Source organism: Indicator indicator, unplaced genomic scaffold (assembly GCF_027791375.1).
Source record: "Indicator indicator isolate 239-I01 unplaced genomic scaffold, UM_Iind_1.1 iindUn_scaffold_54, whole genome shotgun sequence".
Classification (NCBI taxonomy): Eukaryota; Metazoa; Chordata; class Aves; order Piciformes; family Indicatoridae; genus Indicator; species Indicator indicator.
In genome coordinates this window covers 305020-316663 of record NW_026539189.1, presented here as the reverse complement: position 1 = coordinate 316663, position 11644 = coordinate 305020, and the positions used below count along the sequence as shown (strand labels likewise).

General features: G+C 63.0%; 1 protein-coding gene across 1 annotated transcript; it reads left to right on the top strand.

Moving 5' to 3' along the window:
• Positions 1–2223: 2223 nt before the first annotated feature.
• On the top strand, positions 2224–11156 carry R3HDM4 (R3H domain containing 4). The gene is made up of 8 exons (XM_054398463.1): positions 2224–2279; positions 6059–6213; positions 6343–6461; positions 7557–7680; positions 8092–8177; positions 9806–9891; positions 10273–10328; positions 11045–11156. Exons 1-8 carry the CDS (start codon positions 2236–2238, stop codon positions 11146–11148), a joined length of 774 nt encoding a protein of 257 aa, XP_054254438.1. The 5' UTR covers positions 2224–2235; the 3' UTR covers positions 11149–11156.
• The last annotated feature ends 488 nt before the right edge of the window (positions 11157–11644 follow it).

The following is an 11644-nucleotide window of genomic DNA, read 5'->3' as shown; positions in this document are numbered from 1 at the left end:
CGTCCGCATCCGCTTACAGCCCCGCCGTGCTCGGCTCACCATCCGAACGAGCCCGCCGCCGCAGCCTCGGGCGGTCGGTCCCACAGCCACCACTGCTGTCACCTCCGAGGGCAGCCAGTGCCCGGGTGGCAGGAGCTGGTGCAGCTCCTCAGTACTGCTCGTGCCTCAGTTTCCCCTCCTCTACCCCAGCCATCTACATCTTGCCTACACGGAGGGAGGGCACGGAACCCTCTCCCCTCTGCACACACACACACTGGGTTGGGCTGCACGGGAGCGGTGGCCGCTCACCAGCCACGGCCACACTCCTCATCACGTAGCCGTCCCATGCCGCGTCTGAACTCCGTCCCCTGCGAGAGCCACGAGCAAAACCGGGGTGAGACTCGTCCCAGGCATGTGCATCCCCCAGTCCTGTGCCGCTGCGGCTCTGCCTGGCCACGAGTTGCAAAATTACTCAGTACCAGCAGCGGTGTCACTGAGAGCAGACCGTGGGCTGTGGATCGTGGCCATGCCACGACCACGCTGCCGTGGCCCTGCAGGGAACTGAAGCCGAAGCGCAGCCGGAGCGTGTCGGCGTGGCGAAGCCAGAGCCAGGGGACTGTGGCACCTGGTGCGGTGACCTTGAGCTGTGCCCCTTTGTCCGTCCCGGCCGCGGGGGCTCGGTGCCGTACAGGCGGTGCCGGGGGGATTTCAGGCACCCTCGTCCCGTGGGGCAGGTGCTCAAGAGCGACAGCGGCCACACCGGGCTAAAAATACGCAGTGGCGGCGGGTGGGGGTGTGACGGACAGGGCCTTTGTGCCACCAACACCGGGCCTGGCCTGACCATCTCCGGACACCCCCGCCTGAGCCCCCGGACCCCTGGGTGGGCTCACGGCACCACCTGGGAGGGGGATCTGAGGGCAGCGCGGGTCTGGAAGAGGAGAGCAGGACAGGGAGCACAGGACCGATGGGTGCCTGTCCCCAGGGAGGGACGGGGATGGAGAATGCCGCGGGAGGGACCCCCGGGGCTGGCAGGGGGCTCATCCCCAGGACTGAGCCTAGCCCCGGCCCGCTCCCGGCGGCACGTGGCACCGTAGGTCCCCTGCTGAACCTGGGCGGCGGGGCTCGGCCCCATGAACCCCAAGGGGAACGCCCGCTACCGACACGGGTGAGCCGGGTCCGGGTTCGGCTGGCAGCTCCCACCCAACACAACTCAGCGCGGAGCCCCGTCCCAGTCCCTCCTGCGGCCAGAGTCCGGGGCACAGCCGGCCCGTCTCCCCGCTGGGGGCCGCCGTGGGGACCGAGGCGGGGCGCGAGGGACTCTAACCGTCCGGGACAGTAACGCCCGGAGGGGCCGTAGAGTCCGGGCAGGGAGCGGGGGCGTGCCGGGAGCGGCCGCGGGGGGCCAAGCCCCGACCCCGCGCAGGGGAAGCGGCCGGTAACCGGCCGCGGGGGGAGGGGGCGACCTGGTCCCGCCCAACAACCGGTCGCAGGGATCCCAGAGTACGCGGCCGGTACTCAGCGGCGGTCCCTGTCCCGCCCAACCCCTAAGCGCCGGGGTGAGACCCCGATTCCCGGTTGCGGCCGCGGTAGGGGTGTCCCGGTGCCGTCCGCGGGGCCGGTATGACGGCGCGTCCCCGCTTACCCGGTGGAGGCCGTGCGCCGCGAAGCCGCATAGCAGCCGCAGCCGCCCGGGGCTCGGGCTGCGGCGGGGCCGGGGCGCGCTCGGTGCCCGCACGGCGGCTGCTCTCCCCGCGGGCGGGCGGCGGGGCCCAGCGCCACCCCGCCCCTTCTTCCCATTGGCCATCCCTGTCCGCCCCGCCCCATACTGCCCCGCCCCTCGTCTCAATTCGCCCGCCGCGCCAGCCGCGCCCCGCCCCATCTGTTTATTGGTCCGTAGCCACGGCCGCATGCAAATATCACGCTGCCGCGGGGCCGCGGGGCCGGCCGGGAATGCAGTCACAGCGCCGCCTAGCGGCCCGGCGGGGAGCGCCGTCGTGTAGGGCGCGGTGCTTTTAAGAGCCTCGCGGCAGCGGGGGCGAATTTAAAGGGGCCGCAGTCGTGGGGCGCTGGCGGCCGTCGAACTCCGGTACTGCGAGGATCACCCCTCCGTGACCCCACCCTGCTCCCCCCCGTGCCACCCCGGGGCGGGACTGTCGGTCCTCCCGCCCATCTGACGCCACTTCCGGCGGGGCCGCCGAGGTCCCGGTGCCGCCGCTTGTCCCGGGCTGAACCGAGCCGAGCCGAGCCAAGCGGGCCATGGTGGTGCTGCGGGGTGGTGCGGGCCTTGAAGAGCCCTTCCCGTGAGTGTGGGGCCTGGGCGGGCTGAGGGGCGGCCGGGGCAGAGGGGAACTGCCCACGGGCCCCGGCTTCGGCACCGGGCCTGTCACCCCTCCCGCTTCCAGCACCCTGCGGTTCCTCCCCGTGGGCTGCGGGCGGGGACTCCGTTTTTCGGGTGAGGACCCCCAAAGGCACCGTGGGAGCGGCTGCTCAGCCCCGGGAGAGCTTCTGCCTCCGCGATCTGGCTCAGGAAAGCAGCCGGAGGCGGCTGTCAGAGGCCGTGGTTAGGATAATGGGCTAATTAGTGTTTACCCCGCCGAAGGTCACCGGGGCTCCCTGAGGACACCGGGACTTGGGGACGCGATGTGCCGCGGGGCGCCGCGCTTGGGTCCTTTCAGGAGATCCGGTCCCGGTGGGCGTCCCGACGGGGTGAGGGACTGCTGACCCTGCACCCTCCCCTGCTCCCCGCCTAGGTACCAGCGAGCCCCGGAACGGGGCTGCCTAGAGCCGTGGCACGGGAACCGGCGAGCCAGCGGGGCTCGGTCCTGTCTGGCAGCAGGGGCTTCAGTCTCAATGTCGGTGCCGTGTGCTGCCGGTGAAACGGTAAATAAGGGGAACCGGTTAAAGAGCTCCCCGCAGGGACCGGGGGGGCTTCCCGGTTGGTGTCTGGAAACGAGAAGTGGAGGAGAAGCCACTAAACCTTCTGCGTGGTGGCGCTGGGGCTGGTGCCCTGTCACTGCGGGGTCACTGTTGGTCCTGTCTGGACCCTGCTCCCTCGGGCTGACCGTGCCGGTGACCGGCACTGAAGTTACTGATAAGGGACTCAAAGTGGAGCTCGTCCCAGACAACTGCTTGCCCCTGGCTGGGTGCCCAACACTCTAAAGCCTGGCACAGGCCTAAGGTCACTGTCACCTGTGAGTCTCCCGGCTTGGAAATGACTCCCAGAGGCAGAGGTGGCAGTGCCAAGCAGCAGACGTGGCAGTGCAGGGACTGGAGGCGAGGTGCCAGGCCCTGGCATCGCTGCAAATGGCTCCAGCAGCTTCAGGAGCGAGAGGAGGGCATGGGGCAGTGACTTGTCCTGCTGCCAAGGAGCTGGGGCAGGGAGGGCTAGGGGGTCCCAGCAGCACTGGGGATGCTGCCACGCTGGTGACACTTCATAGAATCATGGAATGGGTTGGGTTGGAAGGGACCTTAAAGATCAGCCAGTTCCAACCCCCCCTGCCATGGGCAGGGACATCTCCCACCAGCCCAGGGTGCTCAAGGCCTCATCCAACCTGGACTTGGACACCCCCAGGGAGGAGGTAGCCACAGCCTCCCTGGGCAACCTGTGCCAGTCTCTCCCTACCCTCACTGACAATTTTTTCCACATCTCCAGTCTCAATCTCCCCTCTCCCAGCTCAAAGCCGTAGCTCCTGGTCCTGTCACTCCCAGCTCTTGTCCAAAGTCTCTCCCCAGCTCTCCTGGAGCTCCTTCAGGTACTGGAAGGCTGCTCTGAGGTCTCCCTGGAACCTTCTCTTCCCCAGGCTGAACAGCCCCAACCCTCCCAGCCTGTCCCCACAGGGGAGGTTCTCCACCTCTCTGATCATCTTGGTGGCTTTTTTTTCTTTCTGCAGGGCTTTCTTTTACCCTCTGTTTTTCACCCCTCCAGTGGAGGCTGGAGGACAAGCCCTCCTCATTGTCTTGCTGCCCTGAGCCCAGCCTCCCCTGCCTGTGAAAAGAGGGTCAATATTTACTGTGCTTTGCCCTGGGCTCCTCTGGAAGGGCTCTTTCTGTGGCACAGCCATCCCAGGTCATGCTGGTGAGCCGTGACGGCTCCAGGTGGTGCCAGGCTCACAGCTGCCACACTTTGTGCACTCAAAGCCCCAAGCTGGGGCCAGCTGTAAGGTGACTCCTTCTATTATTTTGGTTGTGTTTTTTCTTTTTGTTTGGTTTAAACCACCTTTGTATCAAAACTTGATCCTCCAGCCCTGGTCACTCTCTGTTGGTGGCTTGGGTTACAGCTCCCTGCCCAGGCTGTTAGTCATCACCTAGGATGCAGCATCCCTTTTTCTTCCTCCCAAGCTACCTCTGTTGCTGTTTTCTCTCCAACTGGAAGGAAGAGAGGTTGGGTGCACAAGCTGTGTGCAGGGAAAGGAGGGGAATAAAATAAAAATCAAGGTTTTGGTGTGGGTTGGAGCTGGCTGCCTTCCCAGCCAGCAGGCCACAATCAGACGTGCTGAGGACGTCCGTGCCTGCGCCTGGCTGTGGTGCCAGATCTCCTGGGAGCCCCAGGGTGCTGCTGAAAGGGAGGGGACACACTGGGGACTCAGTGATAGTGAGGAGGACAAGGAGCAGCCTTTCTTTACACTGGCACAGGTTGCCCAGGGAGGTGGTGGAAGCCTCATCCCTGGAGGTTTTTGCAGCCAGGCTGGAGGTGGCTGTGAGCAACCTGCTGTGGTGTGAGGTGTCCCTGCCCAGGGCAGGGGGGTTGGAACTGGCTGAGCCTTGAGCTCCCTTCCAATCCTAACAATTCTATGATTCTGCTGCCCTTTCCAGCCCTGACCAGGGGTGGGGGTTGGTTTGTTTTGATGGTGTTGGTTTTTCTCACCCCCTTCCTGCTGCACTACCAGAAAGCCACACAAACTGGGGGGGGGGAGGAAACTGTGAGGCAGAGACCTCAGCAAGTGGGCAAAGGATGAGCATGGAGATAATGAAACTTCCCATCCTTGGTGGACTTCTGGTGAACTTTGAAACCAGAGTGGTTGCATTAAGTGCCCAGATGAGCTTTTTGCTCATCACTTGGTTTAATGTTCACACTAAAGTGTTTTATGGCCATTCCTCAGCTGTGTGTGTGTCTGGGTGACAGCCTGGCCAGAGAATCAGGGAATGGTAGGGGTTGGAAGGGACCTCCAGAGACAGAGTCCAACCCCCCTGCCAAAGCAGGATCACCTACAGCAGGTCACACAGGAATGCATCCAGATGACTCTTGAAAGTCTCCAGAGAAGGAGACTCCACAACCTCTCTGGGCAGCCTCCTCCAGGGCTCCAGCACCTTCACCCCAAAGAATTTTCTCCTCATGTTGAAGTGGAACTTGCTGGGTTCCAGTTTGTATTCGTTGTTCCTTGTCCTGTCACAGGGCACCACTAAAAAGAGGCTGGGTCCTTCTTGCCCCCCACCTTTCAGACATTAATAAGACCTCCTCTCAGTCTTCACTTCTCCAGGCTGAACAGCCCCAGGTCTCTCACCCCTTCCCATCACACAGATGATTCAGTCCCTTCATCATCCTCATAGCCTCCACTGGAGTCTCTCCTGTATATCCCTGCCCCTCTTGAACTGAGAAGCCTCCAGAACTGGACACAATATTCCAGCTGTGGTCTCAGCAGGGCAGAGTAGAGGAGGAGGAGAACCTCCCTTGACCTGCTGGCCCTCACGGACCCCAGAAACCCACTGAGCTGTTGTTAACAGGGCCCAGCACCCATGGGTGCATCCAGGAGGGGGCTGCAGCTTTGTGGCAGTGACAAGGTCCTGTTGCTGGCAGCCTCCTTGGGTTGGGGGTTGAATTTCTCCCCAGGGATGAATCCCTTGAGTGCTGTCGGGGGTTGCTTGCCCCCCGAATGCCCTGAGCAAGCCATGGTGCCACAAGGCTGTTAGCCATGACCAGAGGGGGCCTTGTGCAGGAGGTGCCTCTTGCACTGGACACTGATGCTCTACCTCGAGCACGAGCTGTGCCCGCTCAGCTCCCTGTCCTCACACTGCTGTGCCAATCCCAGGCCCCGGGGGTCTTGGGTGTGGGCTCCAACCCCTCTGCCATGCCTCCCTGCAGGAGGATTGAGGACTGCCTGCCCCCACTGGAGGACTCCCCAGCCAAGAGGTTCTCCCCTTCCAAGAGGAAGCAGTACTACATCAACAAGGCCATCCGCAACTCCGACCTCATCCCCCGGGCCAAGGGCCGCAAGAGCCTGCAGAGGCTGGAGAACAGTAAGGCCCTGGGGCAGGCTCTGAGCGTGGGTGGCCAAGCAAAGGGCTGCTGGGGGTGCTGGGGGTGCAGGGTCTCTCCAAGGGTGCTGCCTCCCCTCTCAGGGGCTTTGCTCTTTCTCCCCACCCCAGCTCGCTACCTGATGACGCTGCTGGAGCGAGACGAGTGTGGGAGTGAGGAGGGGGAGCTCACCCACTCTGCCCCCCCAAGCATCTTCACTGAGGCCTGCAACAACGAGACCTACGTGGAGGTAGGCTGAGGAGGGGCCCTGGCATGGCACCAGTGGTGCTGGCAGTGCCTGGTGTCTGATCCTGGTTCCCCTGAGCTGAGCTCTCTGCCTCCCCAGCCTGAGCTCCTTGTGGCCTGGCTCCTGGCTTCACGTTGCAGTCCTGGAGCCACAGAATCCTTTTGGCTGGAAGAGATCACCAGATCCAACTGATCACCCAGCACAAACCATGGCCCTCAGCACTCTGAAGCCCTGCCAGGGACGGGGACTCCACCACTGCCCTGGGCAGCCTGTTCCAGGCCTTGACAACCCTTTTGGAGAGGAAATTGTTCCTCAAGTCCAACCTAAACCTCCCCTGGTGCAACTCGAGGCTGTTTCTTCTTGTCCTGTTGCTTGGGCTGGAATCTCTGGAATCATCCAGTTCCCAGCTGCTGCTGCATGTGCCAGGGAGGGGGAATCAGGTCTCAGGGCCCCCTGATCCTGCAGCCCTTGGGGTGGGGCATCTCCTTCCCCTTGCCAAACCCTGCGTTGCTTCAGCCCTGCCCAGCCGGCGTTGCGGGGCCAGGCTGCAACTGGGCATTTTGAAACCCTCCTCTCTGGTGCTCAAGGCTGTGGTCACAGAGCAACCTGCACCATCTGGGGTGCTCAGGGCTCCGCAGAGCTTTTCCCTTGCTCCTCCAGGCCAGGCTCAGCAAGCCTGGTGAGCTGGGCTGGAGGTGGGCTGCATGGCTGGGCTGCTGTGTCAGCACTTGGGCTCCCAAGTCACCATTAAAAAAGCTACCTCGGTGTGCTGGCTCCCCAGAGGTAAATCCACCCAGCTCCTCCCAGGGTGGTTGTTACAGTCAGGAGCTGGAGAGGCAGAGAGAAAGGTCATCCATGACTGCTGGAGCTCCTGTCCACCACGTCCTGTCCCTGTGCTAGCTGTTGGAGCTCTGCCCAGCTCCTGCATTGCCCTCTCTAAGCTGCTGTTCCTGCTTTGCATGGGCTGCCCCTGGCGACAGGTGGGTAAGGAGGAGGAGGAGGCTCACAGGGTGCCAGGAGGGGCTCTGAGGGTGGCCAAGCACTGCTGGCTGCTCCCCAGACACCTCTGCAGTGGGGCCTGGTGGCTTCTGTTGGCAGATCTGGAATGACTTCATGAACCGGTCCGGGGAAGAGCAAGAGCGAGTCCTGCTCTACCTGGAGGAGGAAGCCAGGAAGAAGCACAGGAGGAAGCTGCCTGTCAAGAATGAAGAGAAGTGGAAAGGTGCTGGGAGGGGACACTGGGTGGGGATGGCTTCTCCCTGTCCTCCCTTCCGTGCTCTTTGGGCAGGGCAGTGTTCCCCAAGGGCTCCATCCTGCTGCGGGCACTGCCCAACCCTGCTGGGGCTGGGGAATGTCTGAGCTCACCCCACCCCATGGGTGCTGCAGGGAGGGTTTGTGGGAGTGGGGGGCGATGGGCACAGCAGCCATCCCCCCGTTGCCAACCCCCAGATCTCTGCACCCTCCTTGGCTGGGGAGGTTGTTGCCGCTCTGGGGGTGACTCTGTGCAGATCCGGGAGCGAGGGAGGTGGCCAGCTGGGGTCATCCGGGGTGGTGTGGGGGGCAGTGGATGCCAGAGGTGCCCTGTGGGCACTGCAGATGTGAGCCCTGTGTGAGAGCCTCCTCCCTGCTGCAGGGCACCCTGCCTACACGCCCCAGGAGTGCTTCCAGCGCATCAGCCGCCGCCTGCGCTCCACCCTCAAGCGAGGTCGGATCCCCATGGTGAGCTGGGGGCTGCTGGGGGGGCTGGGGCAGGCAGGGCTCCAGCTGCCAGCACCCCACAGGCAGCTTTGTCCAGTGCCTCGTCCTGGGAGCCATCCTCTGACTTGGCATCTGGGCACTGAGCCAGACAGGTGCCAAAATTCGGATGAGCTCCCGGGGAACGTGCTCCTGTTCCACTCCTGTTCCACTCCTGCTCTCTTCCTGTTCCCCTCCTGTTCCCCTCCTGTTCCCCTCCTGTTCCACTCCTGTTCCCCTCCTGTTCCCCTCCTGTCCCCTCCTGTCCCTCCTGTCCCCTCCTGTTCCCCTCCTGTCCCCTCCTGTCCCCTCCTGTCCCTCCTGTCCCCTCCTGTCCCCTCCTGTCCCCTCCTGTCCACTCCTGTCCCCTCCTGTCCCTCCCTGTCCCCTCCTGTCCACTCCCTGTCCCCTCCTGTCCCCTCCTGTCCCCTCCTGTCCCCTCCTGTCCCCTCCTGTCCCTCCTGTCCCCTCCTGTCCCTCCTGTCCCCTCCTGTCCCCTCCTGTCCCCTCCTGTCCCTCCTGTCCCCTCCTGTCCCTCCTGTCCACTCCTGTCCCCTCCTGTTCCCCTCCTGTTCCCCTCCTGTTCCCCTCCTGTTCCCCTCCTGCTCTCTTCCTGTTCCCCTCCTGCTCTCCTCCTGTTCCCCTCCTGTTCCCCTCCTGTTCCCCTCCTGCTCTCTTCCTGTTCCCCTCCTGCTCCCCTCCCGTTCCCCTGCTGTGAGCTCTGCAGTGCTGGCTGGCAGGTAGCAGACATTCAGCTCCCCGTGCAGATGGCTTTCCCTGGCTCAGTTCAGATCTTTCTAGTGGTTACAGAACATTTTCTGTGTGGTGGTTTCCAGTCTCCACTCGCTGAGCAGCAGGTGACTGGGGAGAGCTCAGTGTGTTTGCCCCCAGGGGCAGCAGTGGAGCCTTTGGGGGTCTTCAGAGTGGTCCCCACCAGGCTGTTTGGAAAGCCTCAAATGAATTTTGAAGGGGGAGAGGGGGTAAAAATGTGTAAGCTGCTGGGCAGGCAACTCAGCCTGGATGGAGAGGGAAATATGGCCTCATGCTGCCCAGCCCTGGGTGCTGAGCTGCTCTGTGCCATGCTGCCTGCCCAGACACTCACTCTCCTGGGCCCTGGGTTGGCTGCCTCCCTGCTCTCTCTCCTCAGTGGTGCTGTTTTCTTGCTCTGTTTGTTTTCTTCACTCTAATTAGAATCTCTGGAACCAGCCTGGGCTCCTCCTGCCCTCTGGCTTCTGCTCAATTTGCTCTCAAATGAGACTTGCTTCTGCTGCCTGTCTCTGGGGGTCAGGGTGCTGGGGAGGGCTGCATCACTTTGCCTGTCAGGGGGAAAAAGGAGAGGGGAGGCAGAGGCTTTCCTGGCTGCTGCCACGCTGAACGTGGGGGATGATGCCAGCCCTTGGCACACAGAGTTGACAGGGCCCAGATTTTTCCCAGCTTCAGGGGGCTGCAGGGGGCAGCTGCCTCCTTCCCTTGTGCCTTCCTGCTGCCTGCAGCCAGATGATCTGCCAGGGAGCTGCTGGTGGTGACTGCTCGGGAGTCAGAGGCCCCCACTGTGCTGGGGCTGTATCCACTGGTGCCCTCCCCTCACTGACAGCCTCTGCCTCTCCTTGCAGGGCACACTGGAGGGGCTGGAGGAGGAGCTGCTGGCCTTCTTCTCTGTCACCCCTCACTCTGTCTACACTGCACTGATGGACAACAGGTATGTGCCTCTCCCTGGGCTCTGGGGGTGTCACTGCTCCCCATGGAGCAGGGCCTGGGGTCCTGAGGCTCCCAGCCAGCTGCTGGGCACCCAGGCTGCTCTACCTGGGTTCCCCTTCTCCCCCACAACTACCCCAAGCACTGGAGGGTCTCTAGAAGTGATGAGACCTCTCATCCTTCCCTCAGCTGGGCACAGATTGCCAGCTGGGGACATTTCACCTGGCCCCTGCAGAGCCCCCCAGAGAGGGATGTGCCAGGGGACACCTGCAGAGGGGCTTGGGGCACTTTGTGCTCCCTTCCTCTGATCTGTGGCTGGTGAAGTGAGGGCAGGGAGGTACTGCCCTGAGCCATCAGCTCTAACCCTGTCCCCCACCTCCCCCAGCTTCGAGCGGCTGCTGCTCCACGCTCTCTGCCAGTACATGGACCTCGTCTCTGCCAGTAAGAGCCCCACCTCTGCTGCTTGGGTTTGGGGTTTGGTTTTGTTTTTCCCTTCCCTTCATCACTATCTCTCCTCTCCAGCTCAGCCTCTTCCTCCCTTCTTCCTCCCGGCCCCACCTTGTGCTGCAGCTCACAGATAACTCCCCCCTCACCCTCCTCCGCTGCCCAAAGCTCCCTGAGGAGCCTTGACTGTGGCCAAACTTCTCAGCCCTGGCACTGGGGTGGGCAGCAGTGGTGAAGCCCAGCAGCCAGGGTCATGACCAGACCCTGCCCTGCCTGGGGGAGTCTCATTCACAACATTTTCTCCTCTTGATTCTGGGTTCCTGGCCCAAAGCACGAGGCTGCTCACAGGGCTCCTTTTCCCGTGGCTGTGCCCACACCCTGCCCGTGGGTTTCCTTCAATGGGTCTCGTTGCCAGGGCAGGGGAGGAGAGGCCCCAGGCTCAGTCCCCGTGGAGGAGTCTTTGCTGCTGAGCGTTTCATTAGCAGCTGCTTGTGCAGAACGGCAGGAGGGCACTAATGATGCCAAGTGGAGCCCGCGGTGCCAGCAGGGATGCAGGGAAGAGGCTGGGGGCTGGGGGGCGGGGGAGTAGGTGGGCAGCTGCCTTTTCTGCACAGCACAGGGAAGAGGGGAAGCGGCTGAGCTGTGAACGCAGTGTTTGGGATCCGTGGGGGGCGGGGACAGGGATGTGCTAACTGCTGCCTCTCACCCCCCAGGCTCAGACATCGAAGGGAAACGTCAAATGAAAGTGAGCAACAAGCACCACGTCTTCCTGCCTCCCGAGCTCCTGCTCTCAGACTACCTGGGCCAGATGAGCTGATACCCCCCCCCCCCCCGAGGGCCGCCCTGCCCCTCGCTTGGTGCACTGAAGGCTTCCTTCGTCTTCCTCCGCCTGCTCCTGGCTGCTCTCAGCCCTGCCGTCCTGCCTCTCCCCTTCACCCAAGCAGGGTGCAGTGCAGAGCCCTTTTTGAGGGGGGCTCATCCTTTCCCCTTCTCCAAGTGCAGCTGCTTGATGGGGTACAGAGCTTGGGGGAGGGGAGCGGGGGGGCTCGCAGGGGGCTGTGCCATGCTCCCCTCGGGCTGCTGGGGCTGGCAGCAGCCAGTGTGTCCCTGCCAGATATATCTCCATGCCCCAGGCAGGAGGTGTGGGCCATGGCAGGTGCCTATCTGCCCTGTTCCCCGAGCTGCCAGCGCTGCTTCCTGGCCCGGAGCTGCTCTCCTGGGACTGTGGGGTTTTTTGTTGTGTTTTTCTTTGTGGGTTTGTTTTTTTTTTTTTTTTCGGTGTCTATTTATAGCCCAGGTGCTTTTTAAAAAAA

Coding starts and splice junctions, on each gene's coding strand:
- R3HDM4 (XM_054398463.1), top strand. CDS start 2,236: ATGGTGGTGCTGCGGGGTGGTGCGGGCCTTGAAGAGCCCTTCCC. Junction 6,462..7,556: donor ACAACGAGACCTACGTGGAG/GTAGGCTGAGGA, acceptor TTCTGTTGGCAG/ATCTGGAATGACTTCATGAA. Junction 10,329..11,044: donor CATGGACCTCGTCTCTGCCA/GTAAGAGCCCCA, acceptor CTCACCCCCCAG/GCTCAGACATCGAAGGGAAA.